Source organism: Canis lupus, chromosome 2, assembly GCF_003254725.2.
Source record: "Canis lupus dingo isolate Sandy chromosome 2, ASM325472v2, whole genome shotgun sequence".
NCBI lineage: Eukaryota > Metazoa > Chordata > Mammalia > Carnivora > Canidae > Canis > Canis lupus.
Window position 1 is genome coordinate 47,318,102 of NC_064244.1, and position 21,825 is coordinate 47,339,926.

Consider the following 21,825-nt stretch of genomic DNA (forward strand, 5'->3'; position numbering starts at 1 on the left):
AGTGATAGGAACTTGCATAATATCTTAAAGCAAAAAGGGATACCTGGGTGGCGCAGCGGTTTAGCGCCTGCCTTTGGCCCAGGGTGCGATCCTGGAGACCCGGGATCGAATCCCACGTCAGGCTCCCGGTGCATGGAGCCTGCTTTTCCCTCTGCCTGTGTCTCTGCCTCTCTCTCTCTCTCTCTCTCTCTCTCTCTGTGACTATCATTAAAAAAAAAAGAAAAATTAAAAAATATCTTAAAGAAGATATTCTGGGCTTGACAGGGAGGTGGGCAACCAAATGAGTAAAGTTGGTTGAGTGTGTTTATCAGAGAGGGTGGGAGAGAGAGAGAAAGAGAGAGAAAGAGAAATACCTGCCTGCATGTCTTAATATGAAAACAGATACTTGTTTCACAAAGAGAAGAGAAAAAGTTCTTTGGCCAACTTGATTATTTTATTATTTATTATTTTAAACTTTTAGGGTTGGTAGTATACTGATTGAAATCAAATGTCTACTTAGACTATTTAACCAAAATATGTATATACATTTAGACTTGTGTATTTTGTTTAAAACACTGCTTTTTTTGGCTCATATTTTATAAAACAATTTTAAATAAACCTCATTACTAAAGCCACATTTTGAAGAGATATAAATCATCAGATATTGGAGTTGGGAAAGAAGCTCAAAAAAGAAAGCAAGGCTAGAAAAATTTTCACTTGATGTAGGACTAAGAATATATTGTATTTATGTATGTGGGTTTTTTGTTGATGAGGTGAAGTTGTCAATTGTCAATTAAGATTTCTGTAAAAACTGGCAAGCATATTGTATGGTGTAATTCGGAAATTAATATTTAGTAAGAGTTGAGACCTTCAGAATACTAATTTGATAGGGTCATAAAAGACATTATCTTGAAATCTCTTTTTGGTGAAAAAGATATTTAAGACTTAAATGACTTAAATTGTTAGTGAAAATTAAATACAGAGGAAATACTTTAGCATATTTACAGCCTAATAATAAATGTATTCTTGAAAAATTGCATTATTCCAAAAGAGCTTGGTTTTTTAGGGTTATTCTGTGGTGAAGCCTGGGCTAAGTGAAAACTACCCCTTATGATAGGCTTAAATTTGGGGTGTCTTATTGAGTGCTACATCAAATATTTTTGACCCATAAAAAGAAGTTATAGCTTTGCCTTTTATATTTTAGTAGTCTTTATCTTTCAATCTTCCTCAGTTTCTAAATGACATTTTTTATAAATGACCTAGAAAAACTACTTTATGTAATATTTAAAATGTAAACCTTATGTCCTAATTTTTTAAACTTGTTCATCTTAAGGAAGAAGAAGTTTCTCCCCAGTTGTTTACTTTCCACGAAGCGGTCTCACAAATGGTAGAAATGGAAGAACAAGTTGTAGAAGACCACAGGGCAGTGTTCCAGGTAAAGTAAGACAGGACCTTTCATCAAAGTGTTTCTTTAGGGAAATTAAGAACTTTCATAATACTTTGAGTATTATGCTAATCTAAAAAAAAATACTTGTGTGTATGGGTATTTGTAGGGTATATGGGATATTTTGAGAAGAATGAATGATGGTTACAAACAGTGGTTTTTTTTGCACTATGGTGAAAAGATCTAGTTTATTTACTACTGTTCTGCTTGTTTTGCTTTTGTTAGTTGTCCATTTTTAGAGAAGGATTGAACTTCTGCCCTTTACCACCCCTTTGTGTTAGGACAGTTTTATTTGACAGCGGTAAGAAAAATTTCTAAGCGTTACCAGAACAGTTAAGGAGGTAGCTTTCTTTGCAGAGGAGGAAGATTGCTTCAGGAGAGGGACAGTAGTTACTAACAGTGGCAGATGAGTGGGGAGTGTTAAATCCCTGCCTATCACAGTAACTTCTGACATATTCATCCCATTGTACATTCAGCCTATTAAAAGCACTGTATGATTTACTGTATGATTTCCTTCTCCCCTGCTCCCTTTACTAACAAGACGATATCCTGGAGGGTGATACTTATGAAGTGAAGGTAGACATCATTATGGAGACTATAAATGCATTCTAAGAAAAAAGTGAATAGCTCAGTCTTTCTATTGACCTGTGTTATTTCTCTGATGTTGAAGAAATATTTATTTGTAAACAAATATTAACATGACTCCAGTGTAGGATATTTAAGCACCTTGATAAAAGGCTCAAAAAAATAAGAAAACTGTTTATTTTATAAATTGAGAAAAGAATGTACACTCATTCTATTACAGCTACAGTTTAGTCAAACTTTTATTATTAGAATCCATTTAGAGGCGAAGTGTTTAGATTAAATCAAGAGGGGACACTTGTAATTTAAGAAAATAATCAGTGTCCTTTTGGAGCAAGGTGTCTGTCATATAAAGACCATCATTTCCCACTCTGCCATTTTATGATGAAGGCTAAAAGGTCTTTGTATTTTGGCAGAACTGGGTATTTTTCAGTTTCAATTAAGTATTCTTTTTACAGTTACGTTTGTTGTTCCTTTATACTGTGATATGCCATTTCTCAAAATGGGGTTTTGTTTTAAAAGATTAAGTGGATAGCAAAAAGAAAGGAAAAATACGATGGTGTGTATATTTGTTTTAATTATTACATATATAGTTTTCTAATAGATGTCTGTAGCTAAGTTAGCTAATTCAGCCTGATAATACATAGTCTAGTTATGATTAGCTGTTAAATTGCATTGAAAGCTAGAAAGTTGCCCATGTTAATATCCAAAACTTATTTAATTCAGAATGATCTGAACATGTTAGTGATCCATGTGATCCAGGACATTGCTGAAAAATGAAACTTATAAATTCCACATTATCTAAAAATCACTTAATGGTTTCCTTTAAAACATTTATGAGGGATGCCTGGATGGCTCAGTGTTGAGCATCTACCTTTGGCTTAAGGACATGATCCCAGAGTTCCGGGATTGAGTCCCACATCGGGCTCCTGTATGGAGCCTGCTTCTCCTTCCTCTGCCTATGTCTCTGCCTCTCTCTCTGTGTATCTCTCATGAATAAATAAATATAATCTTAAAAAAAAATAAAGCAAAAAAAAATAAATAAATAAAATAAAAAAAAAATAAAGCATTTATGAATAGTAAGTAGCTACTATTTAGTGGTTTGTTGATTCTTCTAAAATTGGCTGTCCATCGGTCCTATAGTTACAATAATTTTGAAGAGCTGGTGTTTAGAATTTAGAATTAACTCTTGGGCCAACCACTGTGAGGCCCCAAATGGATTTGTAAATTCTAGATGATATGCGAGTTCTAGGCTACCATAGATTATTAGATTGTTCAGTATCTTTATTATATCATTCTTCCCCAGTTTTAGGGGTAGCTACTATACTAAAGTTTTGAGAATTAACGTGCTCACTTATTGATACTTAATGTATTTGATTCATTCCCTTCCCCAAACCCTTACCCAAGGTACAGTAAAAGTAGAAAAATGAAGTTACCTTGCTTGGCTTATTGTATTCTGTTTGTGTTAGAATTTAAGGAGATATTTCTTAATTTTACCCTGTAAATAAAGATGTTCTATACTTAGTAATATTTTAGAGAATACCATCTTAAGTATGTTTGATTATATTTAACATACTTGAAGTTTGTAAATTGGTTTCTTTCTTCAGAGAAGCTTATTGGATTGTTGAATTTTTGTCCTTTTAGGAATCTATTCGATGGTTAGAAGATGAAAAGGCTCTCCTAGAGATGACTGAAGAAGTAGACTATGATGTAGATTCATATGCCACCCAACTTGAAGCTATTCTTGAGCAAAAAATAGACATTTTAACTGAGCTGCGGGGTAATTTCTTTTTCATTTTAGTGTTTGAAATCTTCTTGATCTTTGATTGTAATTGGTGGGAGGATTTCATATTGTAGGAGGACATCCGAAATAAAAATTATGGGTACCATTTAATGTATTTCCAAAGGTATAAAGACAGACTAGTCATTCTGTTTTTTGTAAAAAAGAAACCTGGAGCATCCTTTCAGGTGCTCTTTAGTTTTTTCTCTTTTAGGCATTTGAAAAGATAAAAGCATCTTGTAATTAAATAGGGAAAATGTATTTTAGCAAATTTGTAAATTTTATATACCCATTCAGATTTTTGTTTTATAGATCAGTGCTTTTCAGAATTATTTGCTTAGATTAGGTCTATTCAGAACCATCTCTTCTGTAGCCTCTTGTCTGCATCTCTTTTCTGTGTATCTCTGTCATGTTTTTCCTTTGAAGACTTGTTTTAAACAATCAAGTGGAAGGTTTCAAGACCTTGAACAACTGAAGACCTTTTGACAGTTAATTCTTCCTACTTTGCTAATGGAGGGAAGCATGTGACTTGCCCACATGCCAGGTCCTTGGCTTTTTAATTAGCTTATTTGTGTAGCCTCACATATGCATTTATTGGGCATGCTTGTTTCTTAGGCACTGGCAAATTAGTTGTCTCCATTTATATGCGAATGGACATCTGTGTATGTGTACATGAAATGCAATGTAAACCAGATTGAAATTGCTAGTTTTTAGCACCAAACTGGCTAATTTTTGAACTAGGTCCTTTGTGAAATTGGTTGTTTGAAATCGTATCCTATAGAGCCAGCAGTGACCATTCACTCAATTCAGAATTGTTTGTGGAAATGTAGAGTTTCCAAAACTTAGTTTTGTTTTCCATGTTCTTCATATTCAAGCCTTGATTTAAAGTATTGTGATCATTTTTTATTTCTTAGCACTGACAAGCAGCTTTTATTCAGAACAAATCATAATGAATTCTAATTTTTTTCTTTGTAATAATGTGGCATTCAACTTAGTTGACTTTCTTTAATTTTTTCAGGATTACTGTCTAGCTATTATATTATTGTATTATTCAGTCCTTTTTTAGGGGAGGAAAAAAACTTTTTTACATCCAGAGATCATTTTTGTATTAATATAAGAAGTTTGAAAGCTTTTATCTTATACTAACAGGTATGAGATCCAGAGGTCCTTAAATTCCTTTCTAAATTTCAGAATTTAATTTTTTAAATATTGTCCTTCTGAAGAGGGGAAAGAAATTGAGATTCCAACTAATATATCTTTCTTTTCTTCCAAAGGCCATAACCTTTGTGCCATTAATACATTTTAAGTTGAGTAATTGTTTGTAGAGGGTGCTGTCCTGTTCATTGTGCATTGCTTACCAGCATCTTTGGTCTCTATTGACAAGATGATAGTGGCCACTACCCCAGTTGTGACGGTCAAAAATGTCTAGCTATTACAAAACATCACGGGGTGGTAGGGGAACATCACCAAAAATCACTATTAGAAATGGAGAGGAGATATTTCTCATCTTCACAGATGACTTTTATTTGCCTCTGTCAATTTATTTACCTATTTCTTATTCTGATGGGACTCTCAGTTAATACATAATAGTAGGAATTGTAAGACCAAGAAATGTATCATCCTATAATCCCCTTTTCCTATCCCCTTTTACAATCACTGATAAGAACAAAATGACTTTCTGTTTTAAAAATGCAAACATCTTTTGAAATTTCATAGCTTAAAAATGTAAAATAGGCATTGGGATTAGAAGTTTCTTAATATTGAGGGAAAGAATGTCTACAAATTTGAGGGAAGAAATGTCTACTTTATAGTTTAGTAAGATTCAGAGGCACCTGGCCAGCTTAGTAGAGCATGTGACTCTTGATCCTCAAGGTTGTTAAGTCTGAGCCCCACATTGGGCATAGAGATTACTTAAAAAAAAGAGAGAGAAAAGACTCAGTCTTCTTTTGAACATGACTGTACACATTAACACACATATATAGCATGTCTACACTCCAAAAAGGAATTCAAATAAACTAAAATTCAACTAAAATTCAACACTGTAAAATGCGCCAAACAGAACAGAAACCTGTTGAAGATAGAGAAATAAGTTATTTTTATGAATCTTTAAATAATGAAACTGTCACTATAGTTACATATTATTGCATTTAGTTCTGAGTTTCTGAACAACAAAGAACAAAAGGAAAAATCCCGAGTTTGTATTTCGAAGTAAGGTAACTGATTTGATAGGACCCATGAAGTTGTATACTGTATTGTGGGCAATACAGTACTTATTCTCTTGTTCTTTTCTTTTTTCCAAGATAAAGTGAAATCTTTTCGAGCAGCTCTACAAGAAGAAGAACAGGCCAGCAAGCAAATCAACCCGAAGAGACCCCGTGCCCTTTAAATCAGCATTTGCTGCTAAAGGATTCCCAGAACCCACACTGCTGTAACATTCAATGGTTCAGCTGTAAGGGCCATTTGAGAGTTTGAAATTTTAAGTGTCTGTGGAAAATGTCTTGTCCCTTCACCTGAATGGCATTTCAATTTTATGAAACACTCCTTTGTCTACAAAATGCTTCTAGTCCAGGAGGCACAACCAAGATTTGGGAACTGAAGCATTTTGTTTCATTTACCCAAAGAGTGATTTACTTTTGGAGATCGTTGCCAATTTTATTTTCTGTATGATGGAGTAAGGTTGTGAACTTGATCCAGAGGTGAATAGTAGGGGGAAGCCACAGCATTTCCTTTTAACTTGGTTCAATTTTTGTAGCAAGACTGAGCAGTTCTAAATCCTTTGCGTGCATGCATACCTCATCAGTGACTGTACATACCTTGCCCTCTCCCAGAGACAGCTGTGCTCACCTCTTCCTGCTTTGTGCCTTGACTAAGGCTTTTGACCCTAAATTTCTGAAGCACAGCCAAGATAAAGTACATTCCTTAATTGTCAGTGTAAATTACCTTTATTGTGTGTACATTTTTACTGTACTTGAGACATTTTTTGTGTGTGACTAGTTAATTTTGCAGGATGTGCCATATCATTGAATGGAACTAAAGTCTGTGACAGTGGACATAGCTGCTGGACCATTCCATCTTACATGTAAAGAAATCTGGAATTATGATTTTAAAACCATATAATGTGGCTATAATTTTCTTAGCATTTTCTTTGTAAAGAACTAAAATATAAACTAGTTGGTGTATAATAAAAAGTAACGAAATTCTGAGAAGAGTTTTATCTTAGGATAATACATATATATGCAGTGTGTGTTCCAGTGTGGTATTAACAGGACTAATAGTGCAATTTGATCCTTACCAATACCATTACTTAAGTGAAAGTGTCCATTAGCACCCCAAAATGTACCTTCTAAATGTACTGATAAAGGAAATTGGCTTCTGATGCATGAATACTTACATGTACACTGAAAGTAGTCCATAATAGAACTGTTAGTTTAAGCCAAGTGTAGACAGTACATAACTCCCGTGAAAAAGAATTAAGCTAAAAAAGAGTTGACTTTGCCTTAAAAGGCAAATGGAACCCAAGCCCCATCCATTACCTAATGTGTGATATTTCATCATTATTTGGTGAGAATCACCAAGTTCTCGCCAATAAATTGGTTTAGGGTATGCTGCTTTTTAAATAGTGGCACTTATTTTTACAGATTGCTACTCCAAGGAAGAAAACTGGCCACTTTTCATGTAAATATTTTGTTAAAAGATTTATATATCTCTCTAGGAGTTTTCCCTTAGTTCCTAGGATAGTCCAGGAGTAGATTAACAAGAAAAAATCTCCCAAGGATGTCTTGGTTAGATTTACTCTAAGGAACTCTACTGCTCATTCATTTGGGCCAAAGGGAAGCTATGAATAGAGAGTCACATGAGCCAGATTCCCTACTTCATTGTTCATAGCACCCCGAGGGTAGTTGTGGGAAATCCTAATAACACCATGGTGAAATGCTCCTCTGTAAACTTGAAATCTAGAACAAATGTAGATTTTCACAATGTGCTTATTAATAAATGATATCTATGGAATTGAGTTTTAGAGATAATTTACTTCAGTACAATCACCTTTGTTTTGGAAGGGACTCAGGTTTTCTTGCAGTTGTAAGATATGTTCTATTTGTGTTTATTTCGGAGAGAAGAATGGAGCAGATACTATTGACCTTGCAGAGGATGCTTTAAAAGGGTAGTTTTTGAGGCTAACCAACCTTCAGAGGGCAATAAAGAGATGTGAACTTGCTCATTTTAAAGCACAACAGATTACTCTTAATTTATTAATTAAATAAGATGGGTACTATCTGTGGAAGGTCTCCTCATGTTCAAATACGCTGCCTTACCCTATAATGGCTTCATTCTGATCAGTATCAAGGTCTGTCACCAGAAAAGATGGTGGTGGTATAATCCAAACCTTCAGTTTTACAGATAGGGAAAACTGAAGGCCAGAAAAGGGACTGAAACTCAGTAATTCATACGGGAAGAGGAAATAGAGGGAAAACTGAATTAATTCTTAAAATTTTCCTGTAAGGATAGACGGTACAAATGAATTTTGCAAAGTAGTTTTGTGACATTAAAAAAAACCTACTCTTGAGGTATATTTAATATTTATGTAACAAAAGCAGCTCAAAGCTATTATTTAAAGAAAAACTAATTTTTTTGGATCTGGATTTAACATTCTTTACTTTCTCAGACTTCTTATAAGCTGATATTCCTATTAATAAGTAATTGTTTATTTATATAGGAATGTTTTACTATATCACTTTGAAGCCAGATTTAAAAACAATGTTTAGGTAAACAACATCCTTTCTAGGTTTACTCAGTGTACCTTTGTTAAAATAATTTGGAAGCTGTCTTTTTATTAATTTAGGTTTTAAAAACAGTCATCAATCAAGATATTTTTATTAATTTCCTTATATAAATAAAATAATCAGGTACTATAATTCTTTATTAAAAGACATTAACAACACTTAATATTATATTGATAATGGTTTAAATGTAGTAGCTAATTAAGACTTGTTTAGGGCATGTATTGAAACTCTCAACCGGCCATTTTAAAAATAGCTTAAAACTAAGCATCAGTATATGAAAAGACACTGGAAGTTTCAGTTTTCCAGAAGTCACATGAATACCAAGAGCCTGAAATCATAAGAAAATGGCTGGTTGAGATGTTTGTTTTAAATAAGTTGAAGGGCAGAATTTGAACTTTAAAAGCAAGTTTTGATTTACAAAACCCTTTGAAAACCTTTTGTTAAACCTATGCCTTTCCCAAAGAAAAAGCATATTATCTTAGAGTTCATTTTATTTTAGTTGAGCATCCTCATTTCAGTTAAGGAACCATGCCCAGAAGTCTTAGGCTGGCATCACCTCATGGTGGCAGTAGCTGACTCATGTTTACCCAGAACCCTGATGGGAGCCTGTGATGCTACAGGACAGCTTGAAGGCATAGGCAGTGAGTGACAGAAGCTGTAGAAGATAAACAGAAAAAAAACAAGAGAAGCAAAATAAAGCAGTTTTATTGTGTACATGAATAAAAACAGTATGGGAAATACATTGGAGTTAAGCATACTTTAACTTTTTGTACTATTTGAGGGACAAAAGCCTACAGAGGTCCTCACAGTAATATACAGAAAATAGAACAAGTAACATCTTTATACAATAAACTGTTAGAAATGATAAGTTTAAGTGTAAAGTTGTGCGTGCCTGCGGCTCATAAAGATTATCATGTGTAGACTGGACCCTTCCCTATGATATTAAAAACACAACACAACCAAAAAAACCTTGGGTACTTAGAATTGTCTGATTGAGTACTGTAAAAATTCATAGTAATAAATGATGACAGTAGTAGTATTAAATCAAAAATAGTCAAGCATATAGTGTTCCATTGAAGCAAAGGCATAGTTCATCCTCTCAAATTATTAAAAAATATATAATTCCAGTTTCTTTTTCTTGAGTTTGGAAAATTCTGTTTGCCAGATAGCTAAGAAAAATGTATACCTTCTGCATTGAATCCATGTAGCAATCTGAAAAACCAAAATGAAATTAAATTAAAAAGGTAATTTAAAGCATGTAACAATGCATAGCTCTGGTACCACAAATTCTAAAACATCAGCAAACCTCTGAAGCCCACCCACTCCTAACACTAATCATTTAACTTTATTCTTCACCTAAATTTGTAAAACCTATAATGGTTAAAATCACATATTTTGTTGCCTCTTTTGTCACAGCCTATGTATCTTAAGCTATGGTGATTTGACCAAATTATCTTAGACCTCCACTATGTAGACCTAAGAGCTCACTGGAGCTTGTTCTGTTTCAACATGGTAAGTGAACAAGAAGCTATTTTGGAACTGGAGACAGAAGAGAGATGAGTGGTTAATCTTACATGTTCGTTTTTCCCCTCTGGGCTCACTGTTACTGAGGTTCAAATACTTAACACATTGCTTTTCTCTGGATACCTATGTACTTACTGGATGCTAGTTAGCAAACTGCATATGCTTAAAAACCTTGAAGAAATTTGGTGAGAATGAAAGAAAATAAGATGAAATATTTCTATTTAGACCTGAGATGATTTTCAGGATGGCCCATAGGAACAGTTCAAGATGGATTAGAATGTTTGAAAAAGGAAGATAGGTACTTATGAATAATGTTCAACTCCTAGGATTAACCTCTGATAAAGACTCAGTAGTACTGCTAGCCTGCCAATATAAAATATAAACTGAGTTGCCAGCTTAGAAAAGCCATAACAATTACTTTTGTAACAATCTACCCTCATTTTTTATTCAGCTCCTAGAACGTGGAAGTTTTAAACACGAATTGGCTAAATAGGCAAAACTGTTTAGTAAGTGATGGTTTATTAGGAAACCAAAGTGTTAGTGCTTAAAAACAGGGAGTGTAGGTTAATAACTGCCTGGTTAATTGAAGACTTACTCTGCTTTCATAAGATTAACTTGGTTAATTAAAGAAAAACAAATTTTGGTCTGCACTGCCCTGTTAATTATGACGCCATTCTTTTATTTTAGGTGTGTAGAACTTGCCTCGGTCTACAAAACAAGTAATTATTATTAAACCAGTTAGAAGTGAAAACCAGGTATGATTGTAATTGACATTATTTCACATGTAGGATCTGTTTAATAGCTCTTCCCGTTACAGAAAAAGAGAATGAGACCCATCTACGTGTATTATGCTTGCTTCTACTTTACAGGCTACTTTGAAGACACTATTAAGACTAACTACGAATGGGAGTTGGGGGAGGAGGGTGAAGGGGAGGAGAACACATACCACAACACACATTGACACAGAGGCTATCTCCAGGCTCGGACTGTTCTTTATTACTGTTCTTAAAATGTTCATCTGCTGCAGCTAACTAGCCTCCATCTTCTACACCAAATACTATTCCATGCCATGGAAGTGCTATGCAATAACTCCAGGTAGCACCTTATACCGCTTAAAAGCCTTTAAATCTCTAAACTGAAGGTGTCACAGTAAAGAAATGTAAACACTTAGGAAAAAAGAAAAATGTAATTACCTGATGAAGTCATCTATGTCCATGGAACGGGCCCGCTTGTCACTAAAACCTGTGCTGGTTAGGATTTGCTGTATTTTATCTGCTATGCTGAAATCTTCTGGTATTATCTATTAATATAAGATTCAGAATAAATGAACAACATATCTTTAATGAAGTCACACTGACTCTTTTTTTTTTTTTTTAGTTCAGTAACTGACAGTCACCTTTTTCTGTTCATGACAGTTTGAAAAGCCTATTTGTGCAGCTCAGACTTTTAGATCTCTAATTAGTTAAGTGGTTAATCTTCAGCACATACCAAATACTCAGAAAACCTATATACTGCCCTTTTTCTTATAAATTCTGAAATAGTTAACAGTTTCAGGGTTAAGGCACTTTATATATCACAAAATAGTTTATAGCTTTAAAATTCAGTTTATAGCTTTAACTGAATTTTAAAACAACTGTTATTTCTTTAAAAATACCTAACATTTTTTTTGCCCAAATTCAATTTTATCAGCAAATCTTTCTCAAAGAGATGACCTCCAGCCCTTGGGAATATTCAATATTTCATACCTCACATCTTTTCTCCAAAGATTATTCTTAATCCAGTTTAATATTTTCCTGCCTTAATATTTTCCTAGGCAGATGTTTAATACCTTTGTCCATAAAAGAAAAAATGAAGGTAGCAATATGATATATTAAGCCATTCAAGATCTGAGTCAAAAAATACAGTGGAAATTTGCTCTTCTCTTTCTGCTCTGCGTAATTAATTCAAAAGAACTGTATGTGTGCTGACACATACAAAATCGGTTAGAGAAAACGTTGCAGAGTTAATAAAGAGGCATGAGGCCTACAACTAAAAATTCCTATTTGGCCTATGCTTTATTCTGATAATCATTTCAATTTCTGAGTATTAAAAAAAAGTTACTTAAAAAATGGTACATGAGCAACAAACAAGGAATGGTCACAATACACTTAGCAAATGGTACATAATTTGAGCTGAGCAAGCTACACATGCTGCCTAAAGCTTCGAGAAAGTCATGACTCAACTGAATCTCCTTTTATGTCTAAAAACAACTATCTAGTTAAAGAAGCTCATGTGTAGTAATTGAGGCCACTCAGATTGATTCCAAGAATATACACTAGTATTGACCTACCAGAGTTCAAGTTAAGGTTGTGCTAGTTATACATCACTTTTAAGGATCCTATGGACTGTACCAAATTAAGAACCAAGTGATAATAGATGGAAATAAGTAGAGGAGCATTTTAAAACACAAGAAATCCAAACCCCAGAAATATTTTTTTGCTTACAATATTATGGAGCGAACAGTGGATTCTGTAGTTTTTTTCCAATAGCTGTTGCACTGCGCTTGACCTGTACAATAAATAAGTGATGTTGCTATTATTATTCCCAAATCAGAGATAATTTCCTTTCAGCTTTATAAAGTTAAATGTTCTACATAGTTCTACATAGTAAAATTAAGGGGCTAAAAAGGTGTTGAATATTTAAACTTAAGAAACAATCATTAATTATACTTAAAAAGTACTCATAAATATCTCTGAAATTCTTAAAGGAGTTGTAGACTCTCCACAAAACATCACCAAAAAAAAGGCTAAATTAAGGCTTTCAGAACCTCTCTTTTGCCCTTGGGCTTCAAACTGCTATTCAGAAATGTTTCTAAGTTAATAGAATCGCATGAATTTTTCACAAGTGTGGAAAGGTTCCACTATCACTCCATTTTTTCCAAGGAACAAAATCAGATGAATGGTCAGTTTTTGGGTTTTTCCCCCCATTTTGCTAAAAAGTCTGATCTAATTCCAAAACTCTAGGAACTTTTTTTGTGAAATTTTCCTGCCCCCCAAAATACAAAGGAAGTGAAAAAGGTATAAAGTGTGTCTGGAAAGAAAAATGTGTCTGGACACGGGTAATCTTTATGCTTTAGGATATCTGTTAAGGGGGATCCCCGGGTGGCTCAGAGGTTTAACGCCTGCCTTTGGCCCAGGGCGTGATCCTAAAGACCCGGGGTCGAGTCCCACATCGGGCTCCGGCATGGAGCCTGCTTCTCCCTTTGCCTGTTGTCTCTGCCTGTGCCTCTGCCTATCTCTCTCTCTCTCTCCGTCTCTTTCATAAATGGATAAATTAAAAAAAAAAAAGGATATCTGTTAAGGATAACGATCAAATTCTTTTTTTTTTTTAATTTTTTTTTTAAATTTATTTATGATAGTCACAGAGAGAGAGAGAGAGAGAGGCAGAGACACAGGCAGAGGGAGAAGCAGGCTCCATGCACCAGGAGCCCGACGTGGGATTCGATCCCGGGTCTCCAGGATCGCGCCCTGGGCCAAAGACAGGCGCCAAACCGCTGCGCCACCCAGGGATCCCGGATAACGATCAAATTCTATCACATTCTGTCACTTATACAGTTTGTACAGCACTGGTCTTCATACATCATATAAATGAGTAAAATACTCACTTAAATGCAGCAGAGAGTGTCTTGTTCTTCCTAACAAAGGTGATCCTTACCAGGCCATCCCATTCCTGAAAAAGAAGATGGATCACTTCTTAAAAATATCAAATCTTGGACACCTGGGTGGCTCAGGTGGCTTAGTGTCTGCCTTGGGGCTCAGGTCATTATCCCAGGGTCCTGGGATTGAGTCCCGTCTCAGGTTCCCTGCTCGGCGGAGAGCCTGCTTCTCCCTTTCCCTCTGCCTGCCACTCCCCCTGTTCGTGCGCTCACCCTGCCAAATAAATAAAATCTTTTAAAAAATTGGGATCCCTGGGTGGCGCAGCCGTTTGGCGCCTGCCTTTGGCCCAGGGCACGATCCTGGAGACCCGGGATCGAATCCCACATCGGGCTCCCGGTGCATGGAGCCTGCTTCTCCCTCTGCCTGTGTCTCTGCCTCTCTCTCTCTCTCTCTCTCTCTCTCTGTGACTATCATAAATAAATAAACAAATAATAATTAATTAGTTAATTAAACCTTGCCTATGTCTGCTAGGTATTATTTTGTCTTTTAATATATAAAACTTGAAAGAACCTTCTGGAATGATGAAAATGTTCTGTATCTTGATCTGGCTGACCCATGCAAAAAGTAAGACAATTTCTGGCACTTCTGTCCGCCTCACTGAATAGTGTATCCTTAATATTAAAAATTAGAAAAAAAATTGTTCCACATCTGAACAAGGAACAATGTGACATTTATTTAAATCAAAGTGCCATTTTCAAAAAACATGGTTCAAAACAGATATGATTGAGAAATAGCCTATGCAACATACCCAGAATGCCCTGAAGGAGTGATTAACAAACCACTCCATACTGACCACACAAGTAGTCATGTTTTTATCCAAAGCGACTGCAGTACAGTTTTACATCATGTGATGCAACTTCTCTTTTTAAATTGCAAAAACATGAATTATGATTAAAAAGTTATTCATAATATTGCTTTAACAACTATTTTCATTTTACCTTGTTTTCTAAGTCTTACTCAAATAGGTACATGTTTTCTATGGCTATAAGTGCTAGTGGGACGCAGTGGCATTCTATTCTGTACTTTTAGCAAACATTTTCCTTGTTTTTTTGTGCTCTTCACAATGATCTTCCATCCAATTATTCAATCTACTCCCAACACAGGGATGTCATAATGAGCATTTTCCTTCATGTTTGGACATTAAGGTCAACTCCATATTTTTCTGCTGCTATAGACACATTTTCTAGCTTGGTTTTTGTTCTGCCTTTACTGAATAACCTGGTTTTTTAACCTCACCTGAAAATTGATGGGTGGTGGTGGATTCTTAGGTTCTATTCTTACCACACTGGATTCTACCTTGGGTGGTGGCCTGAAGTTATTCTTTCCAACCTGTTAATCAGAAAATAAGGAGTCCTCTGAAAAAGTTTTATTTTTTATTTTTTATTTTTTATTTTTTGAAAAAGTTTTAAATTAGTAATCAAAGACGCTTTCCTCAAGAAGATACAACCAGACGGTCATGGCTGAGGTAAGCCACATTATTTCACACTCACTTACTTTCATCAGATGGTCCACACGTGCTAACAGCTGTGTATTGATTGAGAGTCTGCAGTATAATTTATCTCCAGGCTTTGCAACTAGTCGGAGAGCAAATTCTCTTTGAAACATAAGTACAGCACATCTAAAGAGACAGTAGAAAGGAATAAGGAAAATGGTCACTTTTAACTATAAATTTATTTCTATTTCATTCTATTAGGGGGAAATGGAGCAAAGCAGTATCTGTGGTTAGTGAGAATTCGTTCAGCTTATTAGAAGTCATGATACTTTGAGCTTTAGCTTCGTTGTCACAAAATGACCCAGTTGGCTTTTCATTTTATTTTCTGATGGCTGCACCACTGACTCCTTGCATGTGTAAGGCCTCAGTGTTCAGATGAGAAAGCATTTCAGAGAAGCACTAGTCCATTACCCCTTCTAGGGAAAAAAAAACCCAAACACACAAAATTGGCTCAGCAGCCCAATGGTGTTTATGGGTTAACATCTGACATTGCAACCCACACTACAAATATCTACGTATATGTGTTTATGTAACTCAAGCAGAAGTTTCACAAAGCTATAGTCACCCGAGCCACATGCAGTGAATGCCCTCTGATACATCCTAGTCCATGTCATTTTAAAAAAATGACGGTCAGGACTCAATAAATTTATACCCATTTAAAGGGTTTTTGACTTGCAGTTTGAAAACCTGTTACATGATGTGCTAGTGACAACTAGTAGGGAGACCATTTCAACTGTCTAGACGTAATAATGAATCTGACCGAGGCTAATGCTGCCCCTTCCCAAAAACCCTGTTGAATGAATAAAAAAGACCTCCAGACAAATAGGTATTTTCTACAAAATACATTCTCCAATTCTCCAACAGTTTTTTAAGTGAATCAACTTTTATCTTTGGCTGTCTGTGTTCATGGCCCAAGATCTGCCAGTACTTTTGGTCTTTTGTCACAAACCTGAAAAAAGGTCGGTGCAGCAACAGCTTGAAGACAAAGGGGGAAGAGATCTGTAAGAGAATTAACTAGTTATTTCTGGGGATGACGCACCACAGAAACATTCTGTATGATGTTCCCAACCATCTGAACATATACCTGATACGGCAAATTTGCCACACAAGCATCAAAGAATGGCAGATCTGTTTTCAACACATCACCCACCAGTACCTGAAGTTTGCTGGCCAGAGGCCTAACGGCAAGAAAAAAAGCAGTTAAAAAAGAGCACTGTTTCTTGAGACTGGAAATGCACTTTAATTCTATCACATACACTCATACTCACGTGCCCTGAACTCTTTTGTGAAGTTCCGCTACTAGCCTTGGGTCAAGTTCACAGGCAATTACCTACACAGGGAAAAAAAAAAGTATCTGGGGGTTAATTATGGAGTATAAATCTTATTATCTCAATCCTAACTCATACACTATTAACGGGAATCACACTTTTTTTCCCCCCTAATTCTACCTTCAATTTTCCTTCAGTTTTCCTCTACCATTTCAAACCACAAGGAAAACCTTTCAGAAAAGCAGACTCTGGTCTGAGTGGCCCCTGTTGGATGGTCCCCACTCCTACTTGGTCCCCTGATGCCTTCTTTGGATGGTAACTGTTTCCTGCTATTGCCAGCCCATGGGCATTCAACTAACACCTACTGGTTCCCTTTATCCCATTTCTACATTTTGGATCCTTTCACCTGGAAACTGCATGAGCGACGACACAGAGAAGCTACCAGCAGCAGCCAGGTGGCCTCCCACTCTTTATAGTGCAGCTCTTTAGATTTCACCGTCTAGGTTCCAACCCTCCAGCCTCCTCGTTTCATCCCCCTTCGAGCCTAGAGGTACCCTAGAGGTGCACTTCATAATCACTAATTACTAAGTGATTAGTAATAGAACACTAATAATCTGCCTAGAGGTGGTACTGCTCTTTGCAACTATTATTTTGGGGTTACAATAGTGTTCCCCTTTTATTCTTTTTAGTCATCTACAACCATGTAACCAACTCCCTATATTAAATACCCTGTATTGAAAAACCGAATGTAGTTTCTGTTTTCCTAAATAATACATCCCATATTTTCATTTTTGTAATCCATTTTCTGAAAATCAAGAGACAGTTGACATCTTAGTTTCAGGTGTACAACATGATGTGTATATACTGCAAAATATGTATGTATTGTCGAAAGAGTCTAATTAGCATCCATTGGCACAAATAGCTACAAAAATTCTTGTGTTTTGTGATGAGAACTTTTAAGATTACTCTCTTAGCAACTTTAAAATACACATCTAATACACGTTAACTAGTGACCATGCTGTATATTCTATTCCTAGGACTGACTGACTCATTTTATTATTGGAAGTTTGGATTTTTGACTTTTATCTGTTTTGCCCATATTTTAAAAGATAAAACTGTTAGCCAAATATCAAGGGTTGCTGTTAATGTAAGAGCAATTAATACAAATAGATTTCTATTTGTAAACCAGGTGAGCTTGCTCGCATAGTCTTTTTTTTTTTTTTTTTAAGATTTTATATATTTATTCATGAGAGACAGAGAGAGAGGCAGGCTCCATGGAGGGAGCCCAACGTGGGACTCGATCCCGGGACTCCAGTATCACGCTCTGAACCACAGGCAGACGCTCAACCGCTGAGCCCCCCAGGCACCCCACACATAGTCATTTCTGATACCAAAACACAAAATTCCCTTTTTACCTTTTTTGCCTTTTCTAGCAACTTAACAGTCATATTGCCAGTTCCAGGTCCAACTTCCAGCACCACATCAGTTGGTCTTAAGGCAGCCTGCAAGCAAGCACAACCACTGTAACTTTACTGGCACATCTGGACACATCATTTGATTTACACCTGACTATCTTTGCTCAAAAGCATATGGTTAAGAGATCTTATTCTGAGTCCATTTTTATGAGATCCCTTCATGATCTATGTGCTTAACAAAATTTTCTCATTAACATTAGGTGCAAGTGGAAATCTATCATGTCTAAGGTGGGGCAATAGGAGTCAGAAAAGCAGGAATAGCAGTTCTTTCTGGGAACGGCTTTCCGTTTTCTAGCTTAGAAATGATTCCAACAGCATCTTTTTACCAACTCTGTTATTATCAATAAGTTCAAACAAGAAAGGACTGCATATGTGACGCTGTCTATGGGATTTCCCAATTTTCAACCCCGGTATGGTTTCAGGATAGGAAGACTTAGAAATTGTATGCACAAAGCTGCAGTGTTCTGGGTGCACAGCTTTTATCAGATGCTCAAAGGGGATCCATGAGCCAAAAAGTCTAAAACATTAGGCCCTTCTCTGGCAAACAACATGACAAGATGAGATCCTCGACATGTGTAATGCTCTCCCTGTAGCCGCAGGATGCCTCCCTTTGTAGCCAGGAAAGTAATCTGTGCTATATACCCTTCACCTTCCAAACTCCATCACCCAAATAGTAGGAGCGCATCCACTACCCACCCCTGCAAGATGAACCTCGAAGGGGTTTATGGGATGCACTGCATCGAACCATAGAGGTTTCTCGGCAGAAAAAAACTTCCTAAGCTGTCATTACGACATCTTTTTTAGACCCTGGTTAGTAAATAAAAACTAACAGTGACAAACGGTACCTAGAAAAAAAGTGATTATGGATGAAAGATCTAAATGTGAGACAAGATTCCATCAAAATCCCAGAGGAGAACACAGGCAACACCCTTTTTGAACTCGGCCACAGTAACTTCTTGCAAGATACATCCACGAAGGCAAGGGAAACAAAAGCAAAAATGAATTACTGGGATTTCATCAAGATAAGAAGCTTCTGCACAGCAAAAGAAACAGAAAAACTAAAAGACAACCTACAGAATGGGAGAAGATACTTGCAAATGACGTATCAGATAAAGGGCTAGGATCCAAGATCTATAAAGAACTTATTAAACTCAACAGCAAAGAAACAATCCAATCATGAAATGGGCAAAAGACATGAACAGAAATTTCACCAAAGAAGACACAGACATGGCCAACATGCACATGAGAAAATGCTCCGCATCACTTGCCATCAGGGAAATACAAATCAAAACCACCATGAGATACCACCTCACACCAGTGAGAATGGGGAAAATTAACAAGGCAGGAAACCACAAATGGAGAGGATGTGGAGAAAAGGGAATCTTCCTGCACTGTTGGTGGGAATGTGAACTGGTGCAGCCACTCTGGAAAAATGTGTGGAGGGTCCTCAAAGAGTTAAAAATAGATCTGCCCTACGACCCAGCAATTGCACTGTTGGGGATTTACCCCAAAGATACAGATGCAATGAAACGCCGGGACACCTGCACCCCGATGTTTATAGCAGCGATGTCCACAATAGCCAAACTGTGGAAGGAGCCTCGGTGTCCAACGAAAGATGAATGGATAAAGAAGATGTGGTTTATGTATACAATGGAATATTCCTCAGCCATCAGAAACGACAAATACCCACCATTTGCTTCGACGTGGATGGAACTGGAGGATATTATGCTGAGTGAAACAAGTCAATCGGAGAAGGACAAACATTATATGTTCTCATTCATTTGGGGAATATAAAAAAATAGTGAAAGGGAATAAAGGGGAAAGGAGAAAAAATGAGTGGGAAATATCAGAAAGGGAGACAGAACATGAGAGACGCCTAACTCTGGGAAACGAACTAGGGGTGGTGGAAGGGGAGGTGGGTGGGGGGTGGGGGTGACTGGGTGACAGGCACTGAGGGGGGCACTTGACGGGATGAGCACTGGGTGATATGCTATATGTTGGCAAATTGAACACCAATAAAAAAATAAATTCATTAAAAAATTTTAAAAAAATAAAAAAAATTTGCAAGCTGATTATTAAGCACAACTGTTACTAAAACTTAATTTTAAAACAAGTGATTAGTAATAGAACAGTAATAATCTGCTGGACAAGTACAAATGTCCGTGGACGGAGTAAACGATCTACAGAAACCCAGGCCAAAGCCCACCACGCCCAGGCCTATGAAAACTAGAGCATTCTTGTCTCCAACATCTCGAGGGCGTCCTCTGGGCCCCAAGTGCTGCTGGAATCAGGTCGACAGCCCAACGCCCCTCCCCGTCCGCACCCACCTTGTCGATGATGCTGTTCACAACGAGAGGGTTTTTCAGTATGTGCTGCCCAATCCCCGTGTTGAACGTCAGTCCTGGAAGAAAACACGGCAAGAGCCTCAGTGTCCCACGGAAAAGCGGGCAGCGGACCGTCCCGGGGAGGAAGGCGCGGGCGGGGGGGGGATTCCCGCGCGAAGCGGAGCCACTGGCGACACCAGCTCCCGCGGGAAGGGAAGGCGGCGGCGGCGCGGGGCCCGGTCACGGCCCCGAACCAGATCCCCGGCCTCACCAGATCCCCAGATCCCCCACCTCACTGCCCCGGCCCAGATCCCCGGCCTCACCAGATCCCCAGATCCCCCACCTCACTGCCCCGGCCCAGATCCCCGGCTCCAGATCCCCCACCTCACGGCTCCGGCCCAGATCCCCGGCCTCACCAGATCCCCGGCCCAGATCCCCCACCTCACCAGATCCCCCGGCCCCAGGTCCAGGGCCTCACCAGATCCCTCGCCTCACCGCCCCGGCCCAGATCCCCGGCCTCACCAGATCCCCGGCCTCACCGCCCCGGCCCAGATCCCCGGCCGCGCCCCCGACCCGGTCCTGCCCGACGTTGGGCCCCGACCGCAGCCCCCCGCTGTCCCCACCTCCCGCGCTTTTCAGCTCCCGGCTCTGCTTGAGCCGCTCGCGGCGGCGACCGCTCGTCCCCGCCTTGATCTTCGGCATCGCGGCGGGCGCAGACCCACAGGCCTCCCGCACGACAGCGGCCCCAAGGCGGCGCCCCCAGGGCCACACGTGGGCTCTGCCCCGGGTGCCGCGCGCACCTCTCCGCGCTGCATCCCCGAGGGACGAGGGCCCGCCTCCTCGCGCCGCGGGCTCCGCCCCCAGGAAGGGGCCCGACGTCGGAGCCCAGGGCCCGCCGGGAACGGTAGTCCCGAGGCGAGGAAGCCCTCCGCCCGGCGGACCACAGGTCCCAGGAGACAGCGCGGGCGGAGCCGGCGGTCGGGATTGGCTGGGCTCCCGCGTCGACGCGCAGGTGCTTCAGTAAGGTTCGCGGCGCTCCGTGCTCTGGGCGAGGTGGGGGCGGCTGGTCCCCGCATAACGCCCTTGGGGGATGGGTGCTTCAGCGAGCCAGGTCCTGGGACCCGCGAGATCCAGAGAAGGTGTCCGTCGGTGTCCCAGCGAATCCTTGGGGACCCAGGACGCCGGGCTCGGCGCTCGCTCCTGCGGCCACGCGGCCGCTGCGTGGCTCGCGGGGGCGGCGCCCAGGGTGTGGCAAGTATTTTTTTTTGTTAAGATTTGATTTATTTATTTATGATAGTCACAGAGATTGAGAGAGAGAGAGAGAGAGAGAGGCAGAGACACAGGCAGAGGGAGAAGCAGGCTCCATGCCGGGAGCCCGACGTGGGACTCGATCCGGGGACCCTGGGGTCACGCCCCGGGCTGAAGGCGGCGCTAAACCGCTGAGCCCCCCAGGGATTCCCCAATGTGACAATTCCACCAGG

At 38.7% G+C, this 21,825-nt stretch overlaps 2 protein-coding genes across 7 annotated transcripts in view; one reads left to right on the forward strand and one right to left on the reverse strand.

Moving 5' to 3' along the window:
* KIF2A (kinesin family member 2A) overlaps nt 1-11,437 on the forward strand; it is a 76,085-nt gene extending 64,648 nt beyond the window's left edge. For all 6 annotated transcript variants that reach the window (XM_025448131.3, XM_025448129.3, XM_025448130.3 and 3 more), the window contains 3 exons: nt 1,313-1,414; nt 3,650-3,785; nt 6,086-11,437. In XM_025448131.3, coding sequence (XP_025303916.1) covers nt 1,313-1,414; nt 3,650-3,785; nt 6,086-6,171 — 324 coding nt within the window. In that variant the 3' untranslated portion in view covers nt 6,172-11,437. The remainder of the gene's footprint in view (nt 1-1,312; nt 1,415-3,649; nt 3,786-6,085) is intronic.
* Nucleotides 9,256-21,203, reverse strand: DIMT1 (DIM1 rRNA methyltransferase and ribosome maturation factor). The gene is made up of 12 exons (XM_025448136.3): nt 20,968-21,203; nt 20,348-20,421; nt 17,961-18,047; nt 16,546-16,607; nt 16,362-16,455; nt 16,227-16,276; nt 15,280-15,403; nt 15,022-15,114; nt 13,734-13,798; nt 12,574-12,637; nt 11,284-11,390; nt 9,256-9,778 (listed from the first exon to the last, which is right to left on the reverse strand). The coding sequence occupies exons 1-12, from the start codon at nt 21,044-21,046 to the stop codon at nt 9,736-9,738; spliced, it is 942 nt and encodes a 313-aa protein (XP_025303921.1). The 5' UTR covers nt 21,047-21,203; the 3' UTR covers nt 9,256-9,735.
* Between the last annotated feature and the right edge of the window lie 622 nt (nt 21,204-21,825).

Coding starts and splice junctions, on each gene's coding strand:
- DIMT1 (XM_025448136.3), bottom strand. CDS start 21,046: ATGCCGAAGATCAAGGCGGGGACGAGCGGTCGCCGCCGCGAGCGGCTC. Junction 16,277..16,361: donor TGGCAAATTTGCCGTATCAG/GTATATGTTCAG, acceptor ATTCTCTTACAG/ATCTCTTCCCCCTTTGTCTT. Junction 15,115..15,279: donor GTGTGGACCATCTGATGAAA/GTAAGTGAGTGT, acceptor TCTGATTAACAG/GTTGGAAAGAATAACTTCAG.